General features: G+C 53.0%; 1 protein-coding gene across 1 annotated transcript in view; it reads left to right on the forward strand.

Moving 5' to 3' along the window:
- The window catches only part of LOC145339893 (tyrosine-protein phosphatase non-receptor type 18-like), a 43,900-nt gene that overhangs the window by 11,990 nt on the left and 10,549 nt on the right, over window positions 1-21,361 (forward strand). Inside the window, 13 exon segments of the mRNA XM_080184431.1 lie at window positions 5,978-6,086; window positions 8,365-8,441; window positions 8,885-8,980; window positions 9,618-9,656; window positions 11,608-11,679; window positions 11,981-12,043; window positions 12,394-12,542; window positions 13,295-13,361; window positions 15,227-15,304; window positions 15,989-16,078; window positions 17,632-17,720; window positions 19,920-19,980; window positions 19,982-20,321. Of these exon segments, the coding sequence (XP_080040557.1) occupies window positions 5,978-6,086; window positions 8,365-8,441; window positions 8,885-8,980; window positions 9,618-9,656; window positions 11,608-11,679; window positions 11,981-12,043; window positions 12,394-12,542; window positions 13,295-13,361; window positions 15,227-15,304; window positions 15,989-16,078; window positions 17,632-17,720; window positions 19,920-19,980; window positions 19,982-20,321 (1,330 nt within the window).

Consider the following 21,361-nt stretch of genomic DNA (forward strand, 5'->3'; position numbering starts at 1 on the left):
CTGCCGTCACAATGGAAGCTTTTTTTGCGGAATATTCTCCTTCCTTGACGGGCCAGTTTTTCCAGTTGAGGAAATTGCTAGTCAAATGAGCGGGGACTTTTTCTTTTTGTGTCCTTGCCAACGACCTGGGTTAGAACACAGAATGTAGAAAAACTACAGCACAAACAGGCCGATCACATTGCTACCTACTAGGCTTACCTATAACCCTCAATCCTATTAGATCCTATGAACTCATCCAGAAGTCTCTTAAAAGACCCTATTGAGTTTGCCTCTACCACCACCGACGGCAGCCGATTCCACTCACTCACCACCCTCTGAGTGAAAAACTTAACCCTGACATCTCCTCTGTACTTGCTCCCCAGCACCTTAAACCTGTGTCCTCTCATAGCGACCATTTCAGCCCTGGGAAATAGCCTCTGAGAATCTACCCTATCTATTCCTCTCAACATTTTATAAACCTCTATCAGGTCGCCTCTCAATCTTCGTCTCTCCAGGGAGAAAAGACCGAGCTCCCTCAACCTATCCTCATAAGGCATGCCTCCCAATCCAGGCAACGTCCTTGTAAGTCTCCTCTGCACCCTCTCAATAGCTTCCACATCCTTCCTGTAATGAGGCGACCAGAACTGCGCACAGTACTCCAAGTGGGGTCTGACTAGGGTCTTATAAAGTTGCAGCATTATCTCCCGACTCCTAAACTCAATCCCTCTGTTGATGAAGGCCAGTCCACCATATGCCTTCTTGACCACATCCTCCACCCGTGAGGCCGATTTAAGAGTCCTGTGGACCCAGACCCCATGGTCCTTCTGATCCTCTACACTGCTAAGAATCTTACCCTCGATATTATACTCTGGGTTCATCATCAACCCTCAAGGTGAAGGAGCAGCAAGGTGACAATATACCCAGGGAGGGGGGAAAGCAGGGCCGATGGGCCAAGTGGCCATCCCCGGCCCTGTGAGCACTCTACGATTCTATCCCACGACCATGAGACAGAGGATCAGGATTAGACCATTCAGCCTGTTCAGTCTATGAGATCGTGACTAATCCGATGTGAGAATCCTCAACTCCCACTTTCCCATCTTATCCCCTCGATTCCCTCACTAATTAAAAATCTGTCCATCTCAGTCTTGAACACACCCAGTAACCCAGCCTCTACAGGCCTCTGGAGTAAAGAATTCCACTCATTCCCTCCCCTCCGAGAGAAGAAATTCCTCCTCATCTCTGTCTCTAATGGGTGACCCCCCATTACTCTGAGGTTGTGCCCTCTGATCCCAGACACTCCCACAAAGGGAAACAGCCTCTCAGCATCCACCCAGTCAGACACCCCCTGAGAATCTGATATGTCTCATAAGAACATAAGAAATAGGAGCAGGATTAGGCCATCTAGCCCTTCGAGCCTGCCCCGCCATTCAATAAGATCATGGCTGATCTGTCGTGGCTCAGTTCCACATTCCCGCCCTCTCCCCATAACCCTTAATCCCCTCTCTTATCAAAAACCCATCAACCCACGTCTTAAAAATATTTAGCGAGGTAGCCTCCACCACTTCAACGGGCAGAGAATTCCAGAGATTCACCACCCTTTGAGTGAAGAAGTTCCTCCTCAACTCCATTCTAAACCGCCCCCCCTTTATCTTGAGGCTGTGCCCCCCTAGTCCTACTGTCCTTTCTGAGCGGGAAGAGTCTCTCCACCTCTATCCTATCCATCCCATTCATCATCTTATACATCTCAATGAGATCTCCCCTCATTCTTCTAAACTCTAACGAGTACAAGCCTAGTTTATTCAGCTTCTCCTCATAGCTCAACCCCCTCAACTCTGGCATCAGCCTAGTAAACCTCCTCTGCACTCCCTCCAAGGCCAACATATCCTCAATAAGGCCATAAGTCTCAATAAGGCCACCTCTCATTCTTCTAAACTCCCAAACCTACTCAACCTCTCCTCGTAAGACAATCCCTCCCTACCCAGGATTGACTGAGTGAACCTTCTCTGGACTACCTCCTGCTTTTTTCATACGTTGTAGTGTGATGTATAGGCCACTCCACCCTTCTACTCCATGCTAGCTCTCCTGTACATTAAAACAGAGAGTCCCATTTCCCAACTCTGCACACTTTGTGATGTTTATAGTCCCTTTCTGATTTGATTTGATTTATTATCGTCACATGTATTAACATACAGTGAAAAGTATTGCCTCTTGCGCACTGTACAGACAAAGCATACCATTCATAGAGAAGGAAATGAGAGGGTGTAGTGTCAAAGTCATAGCTAGGGTGTAGAGAAAGATCAATTTACTGTGAGTTAGGTCCATTCAAAAGTCTGACAGCAGCAGGGAAGAAGCTGTTCTTGAGTCGGTTGGTATGTAATCTCAGACTTTTGTATCTTTTTCCCAATGGAAGAAGGTGGAAGAGAGAACGTTCGGCGTTCGTTCCCCAGCCCCCTCCCCACAATGCCTGAATTCTATCGCCTCCACCCCATTTCCCCCATTCCCACCACGGGCTGATGGGAACTTCCCTTATCTTATTTAATCCTGTTCACGCCCATCAAATTTCCCTTCGTTCTCTCTTTTTTTGCCATACAGTCCCAGGTTCTCCAACCAGATCTTGTCGCTGCCATCCACCCCCCCCCACACCCCCCCCAACCTCCACAATCTCTTTGAATGGTGGTGCACGCTCAGTGGGACGAGCGGTCCACTTCTGCTACTACGTCTCACGGTCGTGTGATAGAGTCATCAAGCGATCGGAGTGGGGAACGGCCATCGGGGGCTTGTAGATCTCCCTCCGTACCTTCTCGAGGACCCTCACATCCTACGTAGAGTGGCGACTGCACCAGGACTCGATAGTCTTGTTGAGACCTAAGTAAAGCTTTGTCACAGTTTACCAGCTTTTGTACCCAATGCATTGGTTTATTTGCAAAGGGAAAGAGTCAAAAAATGTCAGACAATAAAGTACCTAGAGTCCATTATAAAGGCAGAGCATTTCGAAATACATCCTATCATCAAACAGAATTGGCGTGGCTTCATGAAGGGCAAACAATGCCTGATAAATTTATTAAAATTCTTCGAGATGGCAAGGAGTTGATGTTTATTTATTTATTGGTGTCACAAGTAAGCTTACATTAACACTGCAATGAAGCTACTGTGAAAACCCTTCAGTCGCCACAGCCCTGTTTGGGTGCACTGAGGGAGAATTTAGCACAGCCAGTGCACCTAACTAGCACGTCTTCTGGACTGTGGGAGGCAACTGGAGGAAACCCATGCAGGCACAGGGAGAACGTGCAGACTCCACACAGACAGTGACCCCAAGCTGGAATTGAACCTGGGTCCCTGGCACTGTGAGGCAGCAGCGCTGGCCACTGTGCCACCACACCGCCCAGAGTAGATAAAGGAGGTCCTGTAGATGTGATATACTTAGATTTCCAAAAAGCATTTGATAAGAAAGCACACTAAAGATTACTTAATATATTAATGTGGATAAAGGATTGGCTAACCGATTGAAGACAGAGATTTGGGGTAAAAAGGGCCTTTTTAGGATGGCAGTCTGTAACTAGAGGACTGTCACAGAGATCAGTGCTGGCGCTGCTATTATTCACGATATATATTAATGACTCGGATGAGGGAAGTGAATGTACAATTGCCACGTTTGTGAATGACAATAGTAGGTGGAAAAGCAAGTGGTGAGGATGACACAGAGTCTACAGAGGATTACGGACAGGTTAGGTGTGTGGCTAAAAACTTAGCAGATGTAATGTAATGTGGGAAAGTGTGAGGTTGTGCACTTTGGTAGGAAGACTAAAGGAGCTGAATATTATTTTTAAGTGGAAAAAGACTGCAGAAAGCTACAGCACAGTGGGATTTGGGAGTCCTCATGCATAAAGCACAAAAAGCTAGCACACAAGTTCAGCAGGCAATTGGGAAGATAAATACAATGTAATCCAATTTTCTATAACCCCACAGCAAACTCAAAATAAAATGAACTCAAAGGGTTAGTTTATTTTCAGCCATTTGAAGTGCAGGAGAAGGAACCACGTAGCTGTACAGGACTGCGGACACAGGGTGGCCCCACTCCCTTGCTTTTTGCGCTCTCACACTCTCTGGCACACTCTCTCACTCTGGCGCGCTTGTGCTCACTCTCATTCTGTCTCTCTCTTGCGCATGCGTGCTCTCGCTCTTTCCACAGCACACAGACCTCAGTCCTACAACCATGACCCCAACAGTATTCGTTTTGAAAGGGAACATTTTGTATTAGTGTGAATGAAACATTCAGTATGTAATTACAGACTGATTTGACATTGGAAAGGAGAACATTATACCACTAACTATCAATCTCACTTTGGAACTCTTCACCGGACGTGTACTGCGAGTAACACACTTTATGATTTGTAATATGACTCACATGAAGTAAAACTGTGTGTTCCTGCAACAGTTACTCAAGAAACTCGAGGGCAGCACGATGGCACAGTGGTTAGCACTGCTGCCTCACAGTACCAGGGACCCGGGTTTGATTCCTGGCTTGGCTCACTGTCTGTGTGGAGTTTGCACATTTTCCCCGTGTCTGCATGGGTTTCCACTGGGTGGTCCAGTTTCCTCCCACGCTCCAACGATGTGCAGGTTAGATGGATTGGCCATGCTAAATTGCCCCTTGGTGTCCAAAGATGTATAGGTTAAACACATGGGTTGTGGGAATAGGGGGAGGGGTAGGGTCTGGGTAAGATACTCGGACGAAGCAGACTCGATGGGCCAGATAGCCTCCTTCCACACTGTGGGGATTCTTTGAGCAATTTGCACATTCAGTAATCTGCTCGTAGGTTGTCGCGAGATTAACTGACATTCTTTTATATTTGTGGCCCCTTGTTTTGGAATAATCTTGTAGATCTACAAACCTCAGTAATCATAGAATCCCTACAGTGCAGAAGGAAGCCATTCGGCCCATCAAGGCTGTACCAACCACAATCCCACCCAGGCCCTATCCCCATAACCCCATGCATTTACCCTAGCTATTCCCCCTGACACTAAGGGACAATTTAACATGGCCAGTGTACCTAACCCGCACATCTTTGGACTGTGGGAGGAAACCGGAGCACCCGGAGGAAACCCACACAGACACGGGGAGAACGTGCAGACTCCATACAGACAGTGACCCAAGCCAGGAATCGAACCCAGGACCCTGGCGCTGTGAGGCAGCAGTGCTAACCACTGTACCACTGTGCCACCGTGCCACCCCGATGTTAGACAGGGAAGATAGCAGTGTATAGTGGAGGGTCATGGAGATGTTTGTCTGTGTCGGAGATTGTAGCAAGAGATCTAGGACTCTCATCCCCACCGCCAAAGCTGCTTTGTGTCGTTTCATTATCAGATCAACAGATACCCCTATCAAACACCAGCATCTTCCAGTCCCACTGACTACCAGTACTGAGAGACAGGGGGAGAGAGAGAGAGGAGGGGAAGAGGGAAGGGAATAGAGGGGCAGAGAGAAAGGGGAGGATAGAGAAAGGGACACACACACACACACACACACACACACACACACACACACACACACGTATCCTTGTGAGGGAGGAGTAGGGTATGGGACAGACAGGTGAGAGAACCTGAGGATGGATGAACCTTTCTGCGTGTGCGTCCTGTTACATGGGGCAGGGGGGAGGGTGCTAAATCAGTCAATAAGGAAAACTTCCAATCACGCTTTGTGCCAAGAGCAGACCTTCCACCACCCCCTGCCGCAATGCCTTGCAGCATTGGAGTGTGGTTGCTGACGTAACGTAGGATGGGTGTGGCAGCTGCCGTGCGCACAGCAGGATCCCACAAGCAGCGCTATTTTAACCATCCAGGTCTTTACACCGGATGTTCAACGAGGGCCTAAAATTGGTGCGTGGAGGAATCTTTGGCAGCCAGCTGGGTAACGCCCTGTCCACGGGGCGTCTTCATCTGCGTGTGGCACCAGTGGGGACCCACTCACCCTGTCACCTCTCTCTCTCTCTCTCCGCAGAGCATTAAGCGGCACCTGGCATCGATCAGTGAGCAGCCGGACCTGAGCACTGAGGCCGGGAGGACCAGAGGAAACGTGAAGAAGAATCGCTACAAGGACATCTTGCCCTGTAAGACCCTTGGTGGTTAATGCTGGAGGCTGGCATTGGGCTGGGGGAGGGGGTTGGACTTCGGATGGTGGGGGGGCAGAGGGCATGGGGGCCTGAACGACGGTAGAGAGGCTGGACATGGCCTGTGGTATGTGACCCAAGATGGGTTGAAGATGCTTGGCAATCAAGAAAGGTTTGACGTGTGGTACCGCATGGTACACTGTCGCGTAAGGTTAAACCTCATGGGATCCAGGGAGAAATAGCTAAATAGATACAAAATTGGCGGGATGACAGAAGCCAGAGGGTGGTTGTCGAATGTTGTCGTTCAAACTGGAGGCCTGTGACCAGTGGTGTGTCTCAGGGAGCAGCGCTGGATCCACTGTTATTTGTCATTTATAGAACATAGAACACTACAGCACAAACAGGCCCTTCGGCCCACAGGTTGCGTCGATCATATCCCTACCTACCAGGCCTATCTATAACTCCCAATCCCATGTACTCATCCAGAAGTCTTTTTAAAGACCCCAGCAAGTTCGCCTCTACCACCACCGACGGCAGCCGATTCCACTCACTCACCACCCTCTGAGTGAAAAACTTACCCCTGACATCTCCTCTGTCATTCTCATCCAAATCATTATATTAATGATTTGGATCAGAATATAGGAGGCATGGTTAATAAGTTTGCAAATGACACCAAGATTAGTGGCATAGTGGACAGTGAAGAAAGTTATCTCCGATTGCAACAGGATCTTGATCAATTGGGCCAGTGGGCTGACAGGTGGCAGATGGAGTTTAATTTAGATAAATGTGAGGTGATGCATTTTGGTAGATTGAACCAGGGCAGGACTTACTCAGTTAATGGTAGGGCGTTGGGGAGAGTTACAAAACAAAGAGATCTTAGGGTACGGGTTCATAGCTCCTTGAAAGTGGAGTCACAGGTGGACAGAGTGGCGAAGAAGGCATTCAGCATGCTTGGTTTCATCAGTCAGAACGTTGAATACAGGAGTTGGGACGTCTTGTTGAAGTTGTACGAGACATTGGGAAGGCCACACGTGGAATATTGTGTGAAGTTCTGGTCACCTTATTATAGAAAGGATATTATTAAACTAGAAAGTGCAGAAATATATTTACTAGGATTTGATGGTTGAGTTATAAGGAGAGGCTGGATAGCCTGGGACTTTTTTCTCTGGAATGCAGGAGGCTGAGGGGTGACCTTGTAGAGGTCTATAAAATAATGAGGGGCACAGATCAGCTAGATAGTCAATATCTTTTCCCAAAGGTAGGGGAGTCTAAAACTACAGGGCATAGGTTTAAGGTGAGAGGGGAGAGATACAAAAATGTCCAGAGGGGCAATTTTTTCACACAGAGGGAGGTGAGTGTCTGGAACAAGCTGCCAGAGGCGGGTACAATTTTGTCTTTTAAAAAGCGTTCAGATAGTTACATGGGTACGATGGGTATAGAGGGACAGGGGCCAAACGCGGGCAATTGGGATTAGCTTAGGGGTTTTTCTAAAAAAAGGGCGGCATGGATAAGTTCGGCCAAAGGGTTGTAAACACCTGACTCTCTGGATTTGAGCGATATTGTCCACCTGACCTCGCTGCCATATTGGTTCATCCTTTGACCTCCTCCGGGGGAAATATGATTGGTCAGTCCTTCCCTTTCTACGTTGGTTCCCATAACTTCAGGCAAGAGTGGTCAGTCGTTAAACACTTTTTTTGCGTAATTATAAACGCACTTAATACCTCCCTTCACAGAATCTCTAATTCAGTGACAGAACCATAGAATCCCTATATTACAGAAGGAGGCCATTCAGTCCATCGAGTCTGTACCGGCCACAATCCCACTGAGGCCTTAACGTCACACATTGACCCTGCTAATCCCCCTTACACTAAGAGGCAATTTAATGTGGCTGATCCACCTAACCCCGCACATCTTTGGATTGTGGGAGGAAACTGGAGCACCCGGAGGAAACCCACGCAGACACGGGGAGAATGTGCAAACTCTACACAGACAGTGGCTCGAGGCTGGAATTGAACCCGGGTCCCTGGCGCTGTGAGGCAGCAGCGCTAACCACTGTGCTGTGATCTTGGCATGTGGGTCAAATACCTTCCCCCCCAACCCTCGCCAACTCCACCACACCCCCGTCCCCGAGCCAACGTTCCAGCTGAGTGACGGCATGCTCTTAGTCGCAGATACACTGTAGGACTGGGGCCTGTTCGAAAGGCTTGTGAAGCCTTCAGACTCGAAGATAAGGGCTGAAATCAGGTCTGATCTCACAGGCTTTATCCTCTCTCTTCAGTTGACCAGACCCGGGTACCACTCACGCTGCTCCTGAATGAGGGATATTCCGACTATATCAACGCCAACTTCATCCGGGTAAGATGTCCTCGTGCCTTTGGATCCAGTGGTCCCAAGTGCACAGTGGGGGCCGCATCAGAAATTCCTGTGGGAGGGTCAGTGCTGAGGGAGCGCCGCACTGTGGGAGGGTCGGTGCTGAGGGAGCGCCGCACTGTGGGAGGGTCAGTGCCGAGGGAGCGCCGCACTGTGGGAGGGTCAGTGCTGAGGGAGCACCGCACTGTGGGAGGGTCAGTGCTGAGGGAGCGCCGCACTGTGGGAGGGTCAGTGCTGAGGGAGCGCCGCACTGTGGGAGGGTCAGTGCTGAGGGAGCGCCGCACTGTGGGAGGGTCAGTGCTGAGGGAGCGCCGCACTGTGGGAGGGTCAGTGCTGAGGGAGCACCGCACTGTGGGAGGGTCAGTGCCGAGGGAGGGTCAGTGCTGTGGGAGGGTCAGTGCTGAGGAGTGTTTTATATTTTTTTACAGGGGATTGATGGGGAACGGTATTACATCGCCACCCAGGGACCGCTGCCACAGACTGTGGTGGATTTCTGGAGAATGATCTGGGAGTTTGGTGTTAAGGTGAGGGGAATGGAACAACCCCAGTATCGGTCACCCCTTCTCTCTCTCCGCCCCCCGCTATGAGATTACTGTGTGCACCGTCACCAAGCCCAACCACGTTCACTGGCCACATTCACCAGTGCCTCTGCCGTGTACGTTGTCTTGCTGAGACCTCACCACAGCCCCGTGTACACACGTGCACTCGCACAGTCACACACATTGTCACACTCCCTCCCTCCCACCCCCACACACACACATCCTGACTGCCCCATCACAAGCGCACATTCTCCCTTGATCTGACCATCTCCCGTGCCACACCCCCCCCCCAAACAACATTCACACCCCCAACTCTCCGCCCCCGGTCTTCCACCCCCCCTCTCCTCCCCACTGGGTGCCTCCACCCCCGCCCCCCACTCAGTTCGGTTCCCACCCCTCCCCGCCCGCCCGCAGAGCCTCTTGATAGAGGATCATTCTAAAATTGGAACCAATTAATCCATGTTTCCTGTGATCCCAGAATCCCCCTCCGTGCTCCCTCCCTCACCCTCTGCAGCGCCGCTGCACTCCGCTTGTCACAGCTTCACACCTCGGCGGCCGTGTTGCCTCCCCATGTGCCAGCCTCGCCATGGTGACCGCTAATACCGTCTCCCTTGTGTTGCAGGTGGTGGTGATGGCGTGTCGGGAATTCGAACTTGGCAAGGTAGGTGAGAGGGATGGGGAGTGTTGGGGGGGGTGTGGTGCATGAGGGGGAGAGCCTGCAGAGGAGGAGAGAGCTTTACTCTGTATCTAACCCGGTGCTGGACCTGTCCTGGGAGTGTTTGATGGGGGACAGTGTAGAGGGAGCTTTACTCTGTATCTAACCCCGTGCTGTACCTGTCCTGGGAGTGTTTGATGGGGGGACAGTGTAGAGGGAGCTTTACTCTGTATCTAACCCCGTGCTGTACCTGTCCTGGGAGTGTTTGATGGGGGGACAGTGTAGAGGGAGCTTTACTCTGTATCTAACCCCGTGCTGTACCTGTCCTGGGAGTGTTTGATGGGGGGACAGTGTAGAGGGAGCTTTACTCTGTATCTAACCCCGTGCTGTACCTGTCCTGGGAGTGTTTGATGGGGGGACAGTGTAGAGGGAGCTTTACTCTGTATCTAACCCCGTGCTGTACCTGTCCTGGGAGTGTTTGATGGGGACAGTGTAGAGGGAGCTTTACTCTGTATCTAACCCCGTGCTGTACCTGTCCTGGGAGTGTTTGATGGGGGGACAGTGTAGAGGGAGCTTTACTCTGTATCTAACCCCGTGCTGTACCTGTCCTGGGAGTGTTTGATGGGGGGACAGTGTAGAGGGAGCTTTACTCTGTATCTAACCCCGTGCTGTACCTGTCCTGGGAGTGTTTGATGGGGGACAGTGTAGAGGGAGCTTTACTCTGTATCTATCCCCGTGCTGTACCTGTCCTGGGAGTGTTTGATGGGGGACAGTGTAGAGGGAGCTTTACTCTGTATCTAACCCCGTGCTGTACCTGTCCTGGGAGTGTTTGATGGGGGGACAGTGTAGAGGGAGCTTTACTCTGTATCTAACCCCGTGCTGCACCTGTCCTGGGAGTGTTTGATGGGGGACAGTGTAGAGGGAGCTTTACTCTGTATCTAACCCCGTGCTGTACCTGTCCTGGGAGTGTTTGATGGGGGACAGTGTAGAGGGAGCTTTACTCTGTATCTAACCCCGTGCTGTCTGTGTCCTGGGAATGTTTGATGGGGGACAGTGTAGAGGGAGCTTTACTCTGTATCTAACCCCGTGCTGTACCTGTCCTGGGAGTGTTTGATGGGGACAGTGTAGAGGGAGCTTTACTCTGTATCTAACCCCGTGCTGTACCTGTCCTGGGAGTGTTTGATGGGGGACAGTGTAGAGGGAGCTTTACTCTGTATCTAACCCCGTGCTGTACCTGTCCTGGGAGTGTTTGATGGGGACAGTGTAGAGGGAGCTTTACTCTGTATCTAACCCCGTGCTGTACCTGTCCTGGGAGTGTTTGATGGGGACAGTGTAGAGGGAGCTTTACTCTGTATCTAACCCTGTGCTGTCCCTGTCCTGGGAGTGTTTGATGGGGGACAGTGTAGAGGGAGCTTTACTCTGTATCTAACCCCGTGCTGTACCTGTCCTGGGAGTGTTTGATGGGGACAGTGTAGAGGGAGCTTTACTCTGTATCTAACCCCATGCTGTACCTGTCCTGCGAGTGTTTGATGGGGACAGTGTAGAGGGAGCTTTACTCTGTATCTAACCCCGTGCTGTACCTGTCCTGGGAGTGTTTGATGGGGGACAGTGTAGAGGGAGCTTTACTCTGTATCTAACCCCGTGCTGTACCTGTCCTGGGAGTGTTTGATGGGGACAGTGTAGAGGGAGCTTTACTCTGTATCTAACCCCGTGCTGTCTGTGTCCTGGGAATGTTTGATGGGGACAGTGTAGAGGGTGCGGTTGTTTGAAGGTAAGTGAGGATGTGGGGACGGCCCTGGTGAGATGTTCAAGTGGGGCCTTATCTCAGGTCCCAGTGTCTCACTCTCTTCCCCCATACCACCCCTCTCCCTTTGCTCGCCTCCACACCACCCCCACATTCCCCCCCTCACCCCCAAGCCTCTGTATTTCTGCCTCACTCTGTCTCTCTTTTTTACAGAAAAAGTGTGAATGTTACTGGGCGACAGATGAGGAAACGACGGTTGTCTTTGGCCCCTTCACTGTCACCCACGTGAGAAATCGTCCAAACTCCTGTCTCTGTGTCTCTCCCTCTCCCTCCTGCCCTCCGGCCCACCATCCTGCCTGCCTTTCTGCCCTCCCGCTCTCCCTCCTGCTTTCCCTCCCTCTCTCCCTCGCCACCCCTCACTCCCTCCCTCCCTCCCTTGTACCCCTTCCTGCCTTGTGACCCCCCCCTCACAACCCTCCCTCCCTCTCCCCCCTCGGCGACCCTTCCCTCCCCCCCCACCCCCCCCCCCCCTCTGCGATCCCTCCCTCATGCTCTAGTTTCATTCTCTCTCTCTGTCTCTCCCCAGGTTGCTGTTGAATCTCTGTGTGATGAGGTGATAATTCGGACTCTCTCAGTCACCATGTTGGGTGTAAGTCGGGACAAGGGCTGGAAACTGGGGACAATCTCACCGCCGTCCCTCATACTCCGTGCCTTCCATCATGGACTCACCTACCTGTCTCGCCACATAGACGCGCACCGCCCCCCCCCACCGCCCCCACCCCCACCATGCCCCGGCGCCTCAGGTTTGAGTTTGGAAGTTCATCTTGGTTAGAAACGTAACATGGTGGCAGCGATGCCTCCGGGTTTGAACGCTGGGCCGACTGCCCAGTTGGACAGTCACTGTTCACTCGGTAATGGGTGGGGTGGGTGGGGTGGGGTTGGGAAGCGGGGGGCGGGTGGTGCAGGTCGGCCCTCTCTAACTCCCGCTCCCTGTTCCAGGCGGCAGAGCCCCGTGTGGTTCACCAGTTCCAGTACATCGCCTGGCCTGACCACGGCATCCCGAAGAACTTGGACAACCTCCTGGAAATGTTGAAGCTGGTTCACCAACGGCAGGGCGAGCTGAGGGTCCCCATCTGCGTGCACTGCAGGTAGGGAGGGAGGGAGTTTGGGGGCGCGGGGGAGCAGGTCTCCGGTTAAATCCCCCCTCCCCACCAACCCCCCCCCCCTACCCTAGGCCATACGTCAGAGAGCGAATTGTAAAGCCGAAGCATCCCCGTTCCCGGAAAATGATGGGGAGAGGCAGCGTGATTTGAAATGCTGGGCCCTGTGTTCGTGAAAAGAATTGTGATGGTGAATAGATCCACAGCAAGATCCTGCAAACAGAACTGTGCTAATGGCCCCGATCGCCTGTGATGTTATCGGCGATGTTCCATTGGGAGGGATCACCATTAGCTCCAGGGCACCAGGAGGAACTCCTGCTCCCACACACTGCACTCCCAGCGCAGGACACAGGGTTCAGCACTGACCCTCCCGCAGTGCGGCACTCCCTCAGCACTGACCCTCCCACAGTGCGGGACTCCCTCAGCACTGACTCTCCCACAGTGCGGCACTCCCTCAGCACTGACCCTCCCACAGTGCGGGACTCCCTCAGCACTGACTCTCCCACAGTGCGGCACTCCCTCAGCACTGACCCTCCCACAGTGCGGCGCTCCCTCAGCACTGACCCTCCCACAGTGCGGCGCTCCCTCAGCACTGACCCTCCCACAATGCGGCACTCCCTCAGCACTGACCCTCCCACAGTGCGGCGCTCCCTCAGCACCCAGGGGTCAGATGCGAGCTGCCTTTGAACTGTAGATGCCACCTTGACCTGAGTAACTGGTTATGTCCCTTTCCCTCGCAGTGCTGGCTGTGGAAGAACTGGTGTCATCTGTACCGTGGACCATGTTCGGAGTTTGCTCAAGCGGAAGGTATGAACAAGCCTGCAGAGTTCTTCAACCAAATCGTCAGGCCTCACGCCACTGTGCCCAGCTCACCAAGGCTGGCCTGCTCTCCCCCGTACCCTGTATCAATCCCAAACTAATCCCGCTGTCCCCCTCTCCCCCCATAGCCCTGTATCAATCCCAAACTAATCCCACTGCCCCGCTCTCTCCCCATAGCCCTGTATCAATCTCCAAACTAATCCCACTGCCCCGCTCTCTCCCCATAGCCCTGTATCAAACACAAAACTAATCCCACTGTCCCACTCTCTCCATAGTCCTGTATCAATCCCCAAACTAATCCCACTGCCCCGCTCCCTCCCCATAGCCCTGTATCAATCTCCAAACTAATCCCACTGCCCCGCTCTCTCCCCATAGCCCTGTATCAAACACAAAACTAATCCCACTGTCCCACTCTCTCCATAGTCCTGTATCAATCCCAAACTAATCCCACAGCCCCCGCTCCCTCCCCATAGCCCTGTATCAATCCCAAACTAATCCCACTGCCCCGCTCTCCCCCCATAGCCCTGTATCAATCCCCAAACTAATCCCACTGCCCCGCTCTCTCCCCATAGCCCTGTATCAATCCCCAAACTAATCCCACTGCCCCGCTCTCTCCCCATAGCCCTGTATCAAACACAAAACTAATCCCACTGCCTCGCTCCCTCCCCATAGCCCTGTATCAAACACAAAACTAATCCCACTGCCCCGCTCTCCCCCCATAGCCCTGTATCAATCCCCAAACTAATCCCACTGCCCCGCTCTCCCCCATAGCCCTGTATCAAACACAAAACTAATCCCACTGCCCCGCTCCCTCCCCATAGCCCTGTATCAATCCCCAAACTAATCCCACTGCCCCGCTCTCTCCCCATAGCCCTGTATCAATCCCAAACTAATCCCACTGCCCCGCTCTCCCCCCATAGCCCTGTATCAATCCCTAAACTAATCCCTCTGCCCCATTCCCTCCCCATAGCCCTGTATCAAACACAAAACTAATCCCACTGCCCCGCTCTCCCCCCATAGCCCTGTATCAATCCCCAAACTAATCCCCACTGCCCCGCTCTCCCCCCATAGCCCTGTATCAATCCCCAAACTAATCCCACTGCCCGCTCTCTCCCCATAGCCCCGTATCAATCCCCAAACTAATCCCACTGTCTTGCCCTATCACTGTCACCCTGTATCGTTGGCAAGTATTAAGCCTCTGACTTGCATTGTCTTTATGCCTGTGCTCTCTCTGAACACAGGCCCTTAAACCCCTGGCTTCCCTCCTGTTCTCTTGCCCACTGCCCCTACCGCACACACCCTCAGGAAAAAAGAACCACAGCCCCCTCCCCTGGGCATTGTGCACTCTCCCCAGTCGCAGTTACAGTTGATGAATGCTCACAGGGGAATGCGGTTTTGCGCCCCACCCCCCAAAACTTCCATTTCCTTGTGGAAAGTTTGGGAACCTATTGAATGGTGGCCATTTGGAGGGCTGGGAGCCATTGGCTTTCTGATTGGTGGTTGGGAATTTTGGATGGACCTGTGGAGTGGCCAATGGTGGTAGAGTATAGTTGGGGTGGGGAATTGGGGGGGAGCCAAGTTCAGATGACCAAACAGCGAGGCGTGCACCCAGACAACATTCAGAAGCGGATCGCCCCTTTCCCAGCATCCCTTGCCCTTCCGTCCATCAGCAGCCATTTTGTCCGCTCGATTGACCACTGGGGGCAGTTTTTCAACATTTAACTCAGCGGTGGCGCCAGTGAGAGAGCTGCTCCCCCTTTCCCAGGGCTTGGGGTGGGAGGGGGTCAAGCAGGGTGAAAGGTTGTGCCCCCCCCCTTCCCCAAAAGCGTCATCTGACTGTTTTCTCTTTCCAGATAATTGGGGGTGGATTTTCCATCCTGGATATGGTGAGGGAGATGCGACGGCAGAGACCAGCAGCGGTGCAGACTAAGGTGAGAACCAAGATTTCCCCTCACTGAAACCCCTTTTCACAGCACTGCCTACAGAACAGCACGTGGTTAGATACAGAGTAAAGCTCCCTCTACACTGTCCCCATCAAACACTCCCAGGACAGGGACAGCACGGGGTTAGATACAGAGTAAAGCTCCCTCTACACTGTCCCCCCATCAAACACTCCCAGGACAGGTACAGCACGGGGTTAGATACAGAGTAAAGCTCCCTCTACACTGTCCCCCTATCAAACACTCCCAGGACAGATACAGCACGGGGTTAGATACAGAGTAAAGCTCCCTCAACACTGTCCCCCATCAAACACTCCCAGGACAGGCACAGCACGGGGTTAGATACAGAGTAAAGCTCCCTCTACACTGTCCCCATCAAACACTCCCAGGACAGGTACAGCACGGGGTTAGATACAGAGTAAAGCTCCCTCTACACTGTCCTCATCAAACACTCCCAGGACAGATACAGCACGGGGTTAGATACAGAGTAAAGCTCCCTCTACACTGTCCCCCATCAAATACTCCCAGGACAGGTACAGCACGGGGTTAGATACAGAGTAAAGCTCCCTCTACACTGTCCCCGTCAAACACTCCCAGGACAGGCACAGCACGGGGTTAGATACAGAGTTAAGCCCCCTCTGTCACAGCCAGACTAATGTGTTCCCCTCCTCACAGGATCAGTACGAGTTTATTTATCGCATTGTGGCTCAGATGTTTCGGGAGGTGTTGGAGAAAAGCAATCAGAATTATGAAAACTGGTGCAAGGTAAAGTACTGTTTAGTAATCAGCACTCTCGTCCCACTCAGAACCATTTGATTTTGATTTGATTTATTAGTGTCGCATGTATTAACGTACAGTAAAAAGTATTGTTTCTTGCGCACTATACAGACAAAACATACCGTTCAAAGAGGAGGAAAGGAGAGAGTGCAGAATGTAGTGTTACAGTCATAGACAGGGTGTAGAGAAAGATCAACTTAATGTAAAGTAGGACCTTTCAAAAGTCTGACAGCAGCAGGGAGAAAGCTGTTCTTGAGTCAGTTTGTACGTGATCTCATACTTTTGTACCTTTTTCCCAATGGAAGAGAGAATGTCCGGGGTGTGTGGGGTCCTTGATTTTGCTGGCTGTTTTTCCCAAGGCAGTGGGAAGTGTAGACAGAGTCAATGGATGGGAGGCTGGTTTGAGTGATGGATTGGACTTCAGCATTGCTTTATCCAGGTCTCTATTTTCAAATATTTATCATTTTGTTTCAAAGAGAAGTTAAAGTTTATTTATTAATCACAAGTAAGGCTGACATTAACACTACAATGAAGTTACTGTGAAATTCTACTATATACCATTCCTTTCTCTGCTGGTCTTTCAGTCTCACTCTCTCTTGGTCTCTCACTCTCTCCTCGGTCGCTCCCCTCCCCCTTGCACCCGGTTGCTTCCCCCCCAGCCCCTCCCTCACTCCCGGTCACTCCCCCCTCTTTGCTCCTGGTTGCTCCCACCTACCCCCCCCCCCCCCCCCCGGTCGCTTCCCATCCCCCGCTCTTGGTCGCTTTCCCCCTCTCGCTCCCGCTCGCTTCCCCTACTTCCTCTCTCGCACAGTTGAAAAGTCAGCGCCCAGGGAGTGCCACACCACGGGAGGGTCAGCGCCCAGGGAGCGCCGCACCGTGGGAGGGTCAGCGCCCAGGGAGCACCACACCTTGGGACAGTCAGCGCCCAGGGAGTGCCACACCACGGGAGGGTCAGCGCCCAGGGAGCGCTGCACCGTGGGAGGGTCAGCGCCCAGGGAGCACCACACCTTGGGACAGTCAGCGCCCAGGGAGCGCGGCACCGCGGGAGGGTCAGCGCCCAGGGAGTGGCGCACTGCAGGAGGGGCAGTGCCGAGGGAGCACCGCACTGTCAAAGATCACCCATCAGTCCCCTCAGTTTGGTGTGAAAGATTCCAGGGCCTGTATTGGAGGAAGGGCAGGGGAGTTCACTCTGGTGTCCCCAGGTTCGATATTTCGGCCTGTATGACCAGGCCTGACATGTTTGAGTGCGTTCTGGCAGTGGAAGTGTTAACACCCTCTTGTTGTGCCTGTTATGAGCGAGGTGGCACTCTCTCTCGCTTCCTCTGCGAAGAGTAAAGAGGAAGCGAGACTTTCCACGTCGTGCTGTGACTTCCTCGGGAGGTGAAGGCGGTTACCGAACTCTGTCCATCGCTGTGTGTCCCCTGCCACAATCCACTGACCCGCTACCCCTTGCCTGTGGCAGTCGCAGCCAGCCAGCTCACTCTCCCACCACCCATAAATCACCACTAAAATCTCCCATCATATCTCTGATCTGCCCACAGGATCTGCGGCCCTCGCTCGGGCCAAGCGTCAGGCAAACACCTCCGCTGACATCTCCTAAACCTCCCCCAACGTCTCCGAAACCTCCCAGGTAAGCCCACTGGTTCAGGGTCACTGAGGGAGGGAGATTGATAGACTTTGATAGGGACAGTGTGGAGGGAGCTTTACTCTGTATCTAACCCTGTGCTGTACCTGTCCTGGGAGTGTTTGATGGGACAGTGTAGAGGGAGCTTTACTCTGTATCTAACCCTGTGCTGTATCTGTCCTGGGAGTGTTTGATGGGGGGACAGTGTAGAGGGAGCTTTACTCTGTATCTAACCCCGTGCTGTACCTGTCCTGGAGTGTTTGATGGGGGACAGTGTAGAGGGAGCTTTACTCTGTATCTAACCCCGTGCTGTACCTGTCCTGGGAGTGTTGATGGGGACAGTGTGGAGGGAGCTTTACTCTGTATCTAACCCCATGCTGTACCTGTCCTGGGAGTGTTTGATGGGGGACAGTGTGGAGGGAGCTTTACTCTGTATCTAACCCCATGCTGTACCTGTCCTGGGAGTGTTTGATGGGGGACAGTGTGGAGGGAGCTTTACTCTGTATCTACCCCGTGCTGTACCTGTCCTGGGAGTGTTTGATGGGGACAGTGTAGAGGGAGCTTTACTCTGTATCTAACCCCGTGCTGTACCTGTCCTGGGAGTGTTTGATGGGGGGACAGTGTAGAGGGAACTTTACTCTGTATCTAACCCCGTGCTGTACCTGTCCTGGGAGTGTTTGATGGGGGACAGTGTAGAGGGAGCTTTACTCTGTATCTAACCCCGTGCTGTATCTGTCCTGGCAGTGTTGATGGGGGGACAGTGTAGAGGGAGCTTTACTCTGTATCTAACCCCATGCTGTACCTGTCCTGGGAGTGTTTGTTGGGGGGACAGTGTAGAGGCAGCTTTACTCTGTATCTAACCCCATGCTGTACCTGTCCTGGGAGTGTTTGATGAGGGGACAGTGTAGAGGGAGCTTTACTCTGTATCTAACCCCATGCTGTACCTGTCCTGGGAGTGTTTGATGGGGACAGTGTAGAGGGAGCTTTACTCTGTATCTAACCCCGTGCTGTACCTGTCCTGGCAGTGTTTGATGGGGACAGTGTGGTGGGAGCTTTACTCTGTATCTAACCCCGTGCTGTCCCTGTCCTGGGAGTGTTTGATGGGGGACAGTGTAGAGGGAGCTTTACTCTGTATCTAACCCCGTGTTGTACCTGTCCTGGCAGTGTTTGATGGGGGGACAGTGTAGAGGCAGCTTTACTCTGTATCTAACCCCATGCTGTACCTGTCCTGGGAGTGTTTGATGGGGACAGTGTGGTGGGAGCTTTACTCTGTATCTAACCCCGTGTTGTACCTGTCCTGGGAGTGTTTGATGGGGGGACAGTGTGGAGGGAGCTTTACTCTGTATCTAACCCCGTGCTGTACCTGTCCTGGGAGTGTTTGATGGGGACAGTGTAGAGGGAGCTTTACTCTGTATCTAACCCCGTGCTGTACCTGTCCTGGCAGTGTTTGATGAGGGGACAGTGTAGAGGGAGCTTTACTCTGTATCTAACCCCATGCTGTACCTGTCCTGGGAGTGTTTGATGGGGACAGTGTGGTGGGAGCTTTACTCTGTATCTAACCCGTGTTGTACCTGTCCTGGGAGTGTTTGATGGGGGGACAGTGTGGAGGGAGCTTTACTCTGTATCTAACCCCGTGCTGTACCTGTCCTGGGAGTGTTTGATGGGGGGACAGTGTAGAGGGAGCTTTACTCTGTATCTAACCCCGTGCTGTATCTGTCCTGGGAGTGTTTGATGAGGGGACAGTGTAGAGGGAGCTTTACTCTGTATCTAACCCCATGCTGTACCTGTCCTGGGAGTGTTTGATGGGGACAGTGTGGTGGGAGCTTTACTCTGTATCTAACCCCGTGTTGTACCTGTCCTGGGAGTGTTTGATGAGGGGACAGTGTAGAGGGAGCTTTACTCTGTATCTAACCCCATGCTGTACCTGTCCTGGGAGTGTTTGATGGGGACAGTGTGGTGGGAGCTTTACTCTGTATCTAACCCCGTGTTGTACCTGTCCTGGGAGTGTTTGATGGGGACAGTGCAGAGGGAGCTTTACTCTGTATCTCACACTGCAAGGTAGTTTGGGACCTACCTGCTCCTTGTTCAGGACCCAGGATCGTGTGGTGGGTAATTAAGTTATTAAGTGATTGCTGCCATCTGTATTAGTTAATCTTTTGATGTTTTCTCCTCTTGCCTGTTGACGTGGGCCGGTTGCCATGGTAGCACCCACGTGGCACCAGCACTAGGCCCAAGGCCTCACACCACGGAGCCGATGCCAAAAGAGGGCGCAGGCCTGTGACACGTATGCGGTGGTCGCACGACCCAAGTCGGGGGTGGGAGCCGGGCAGAAGCCCCCCGCACCACCCTCCCAGGCAGGCTGCAAGTACGAGAACCTGGCACAGGCGGCGATGCCCATCCGCGAGACCTCGCTCTACAGCACGGTGATCGTCAAAGAGGCCCCCCGGCCTGCCGCCGGCACCACGCAGACACGCTCCGCTCATACTGACCCCTCGCCGAAGGGCCAGGAGGCTCACGGCTCCGGTGCTGCTCTCGCTTACACGACCATCGAGTTCAGGCAGTCAGGATCCGACTCCCGAGGATCACCCTCGTCAGCCACACACGACGGTGAGGCGACACTCGATCTGACACTCCGCACTGCTGTTCCGCTGGGCCATTAACATGGCTACAACAGCACCAGGCCTGAATAGGAGGAGAACAGAGATCTTGGAGGGACGGAGGAGGTTACAGAGATAGGGAGGGGATGTAGGGGCTGGAGGGGGTTACAGAGATAGGGAGGGGATGTAGGGGCTGGAGGGGGTTACAGAGATAGGGAGGGGATGTAGGGGCTGGAGGAGGTTACAGAGATAGGGAGGGGGTGTAGGGGCTGGAGGAGGTTACAGAGATAGGGAGGGGGTGTAGGGGGCTGGAGGAGATTACAGAGATAGGGAGGTGGTGTAGGGACCGGAGGTGGTTACAGAGATAGGGAGGGGATGTAGGGGCTGGAGGAGGTTACAGAGATAGGGAGGGGATGTAGGGGCTGGAGGGGGTTACAGAGATAGGGAGGGTTGTAGGGGCTGGAGGGGGTTACAGAGATAGGGAGGGGTGTAGGGACTGGAGGAGGTTACAGAGATGGGGAGGGGATGTAGGGGCTGGAGGAGGTTACAGAGATAGGGAGGGGATGTAGGGGCTGGAGGAGGTTACAGAGATAGGGAGGGGATGTAGGGACTGGAGGAGGTTACAGAGATAGGGAGGGGATGTAGGGGCTGGAGGGGGTTACAGAGATAGGGAGGGGATGTAGGGGCTGGAGGGGGTTACAGAGATAGGGAGGGGATGTAGGGGCTGGAGGGGGTTACAGAGATAGGGAGGGTTGTAGGGGCTGGAGGGGGTTACAGAGATAGGGAGGGGTGTAGGGACTGGAGGAGGTTACAGAGATGGGGAGGGGATGTAGGGGCTGGAGGAGGTTACAGAGATGGGGAGGGGATGTAGGGGCTGGAGGAGGTTACAGAGATGGGGAGGGGATGTAGGGGCTGGAGGAGGTTACAGAGATGGGGAGGGGATGTAGGGGCTGGAGGAGGTTACAGAGATAGGGAGGGGATGTAGGGGCTGGAGGAGGTTACAGAGATAGGGAGGGGATGTAGGGGCTGGAGGGGATTACAGAGATAGGG

Source organism: Carcharhinus amblyrhynchos, unplaced genomic scaffold, assembly GCF_965287045.1.
Source record: "Carcharhinus amblyrhynchos unplaced genomic scaffold, sCarAmb.v2.hapA scaffold_728, whole genome shotgun sequence".
Lineage (NCBI taxonomy): Eukaryota > Metazoa > Chordata > Chondrichthyes > Carcharhiniformes > Carcharhinidae > Carcharhinus > Carcharhinus amblyrhynchos.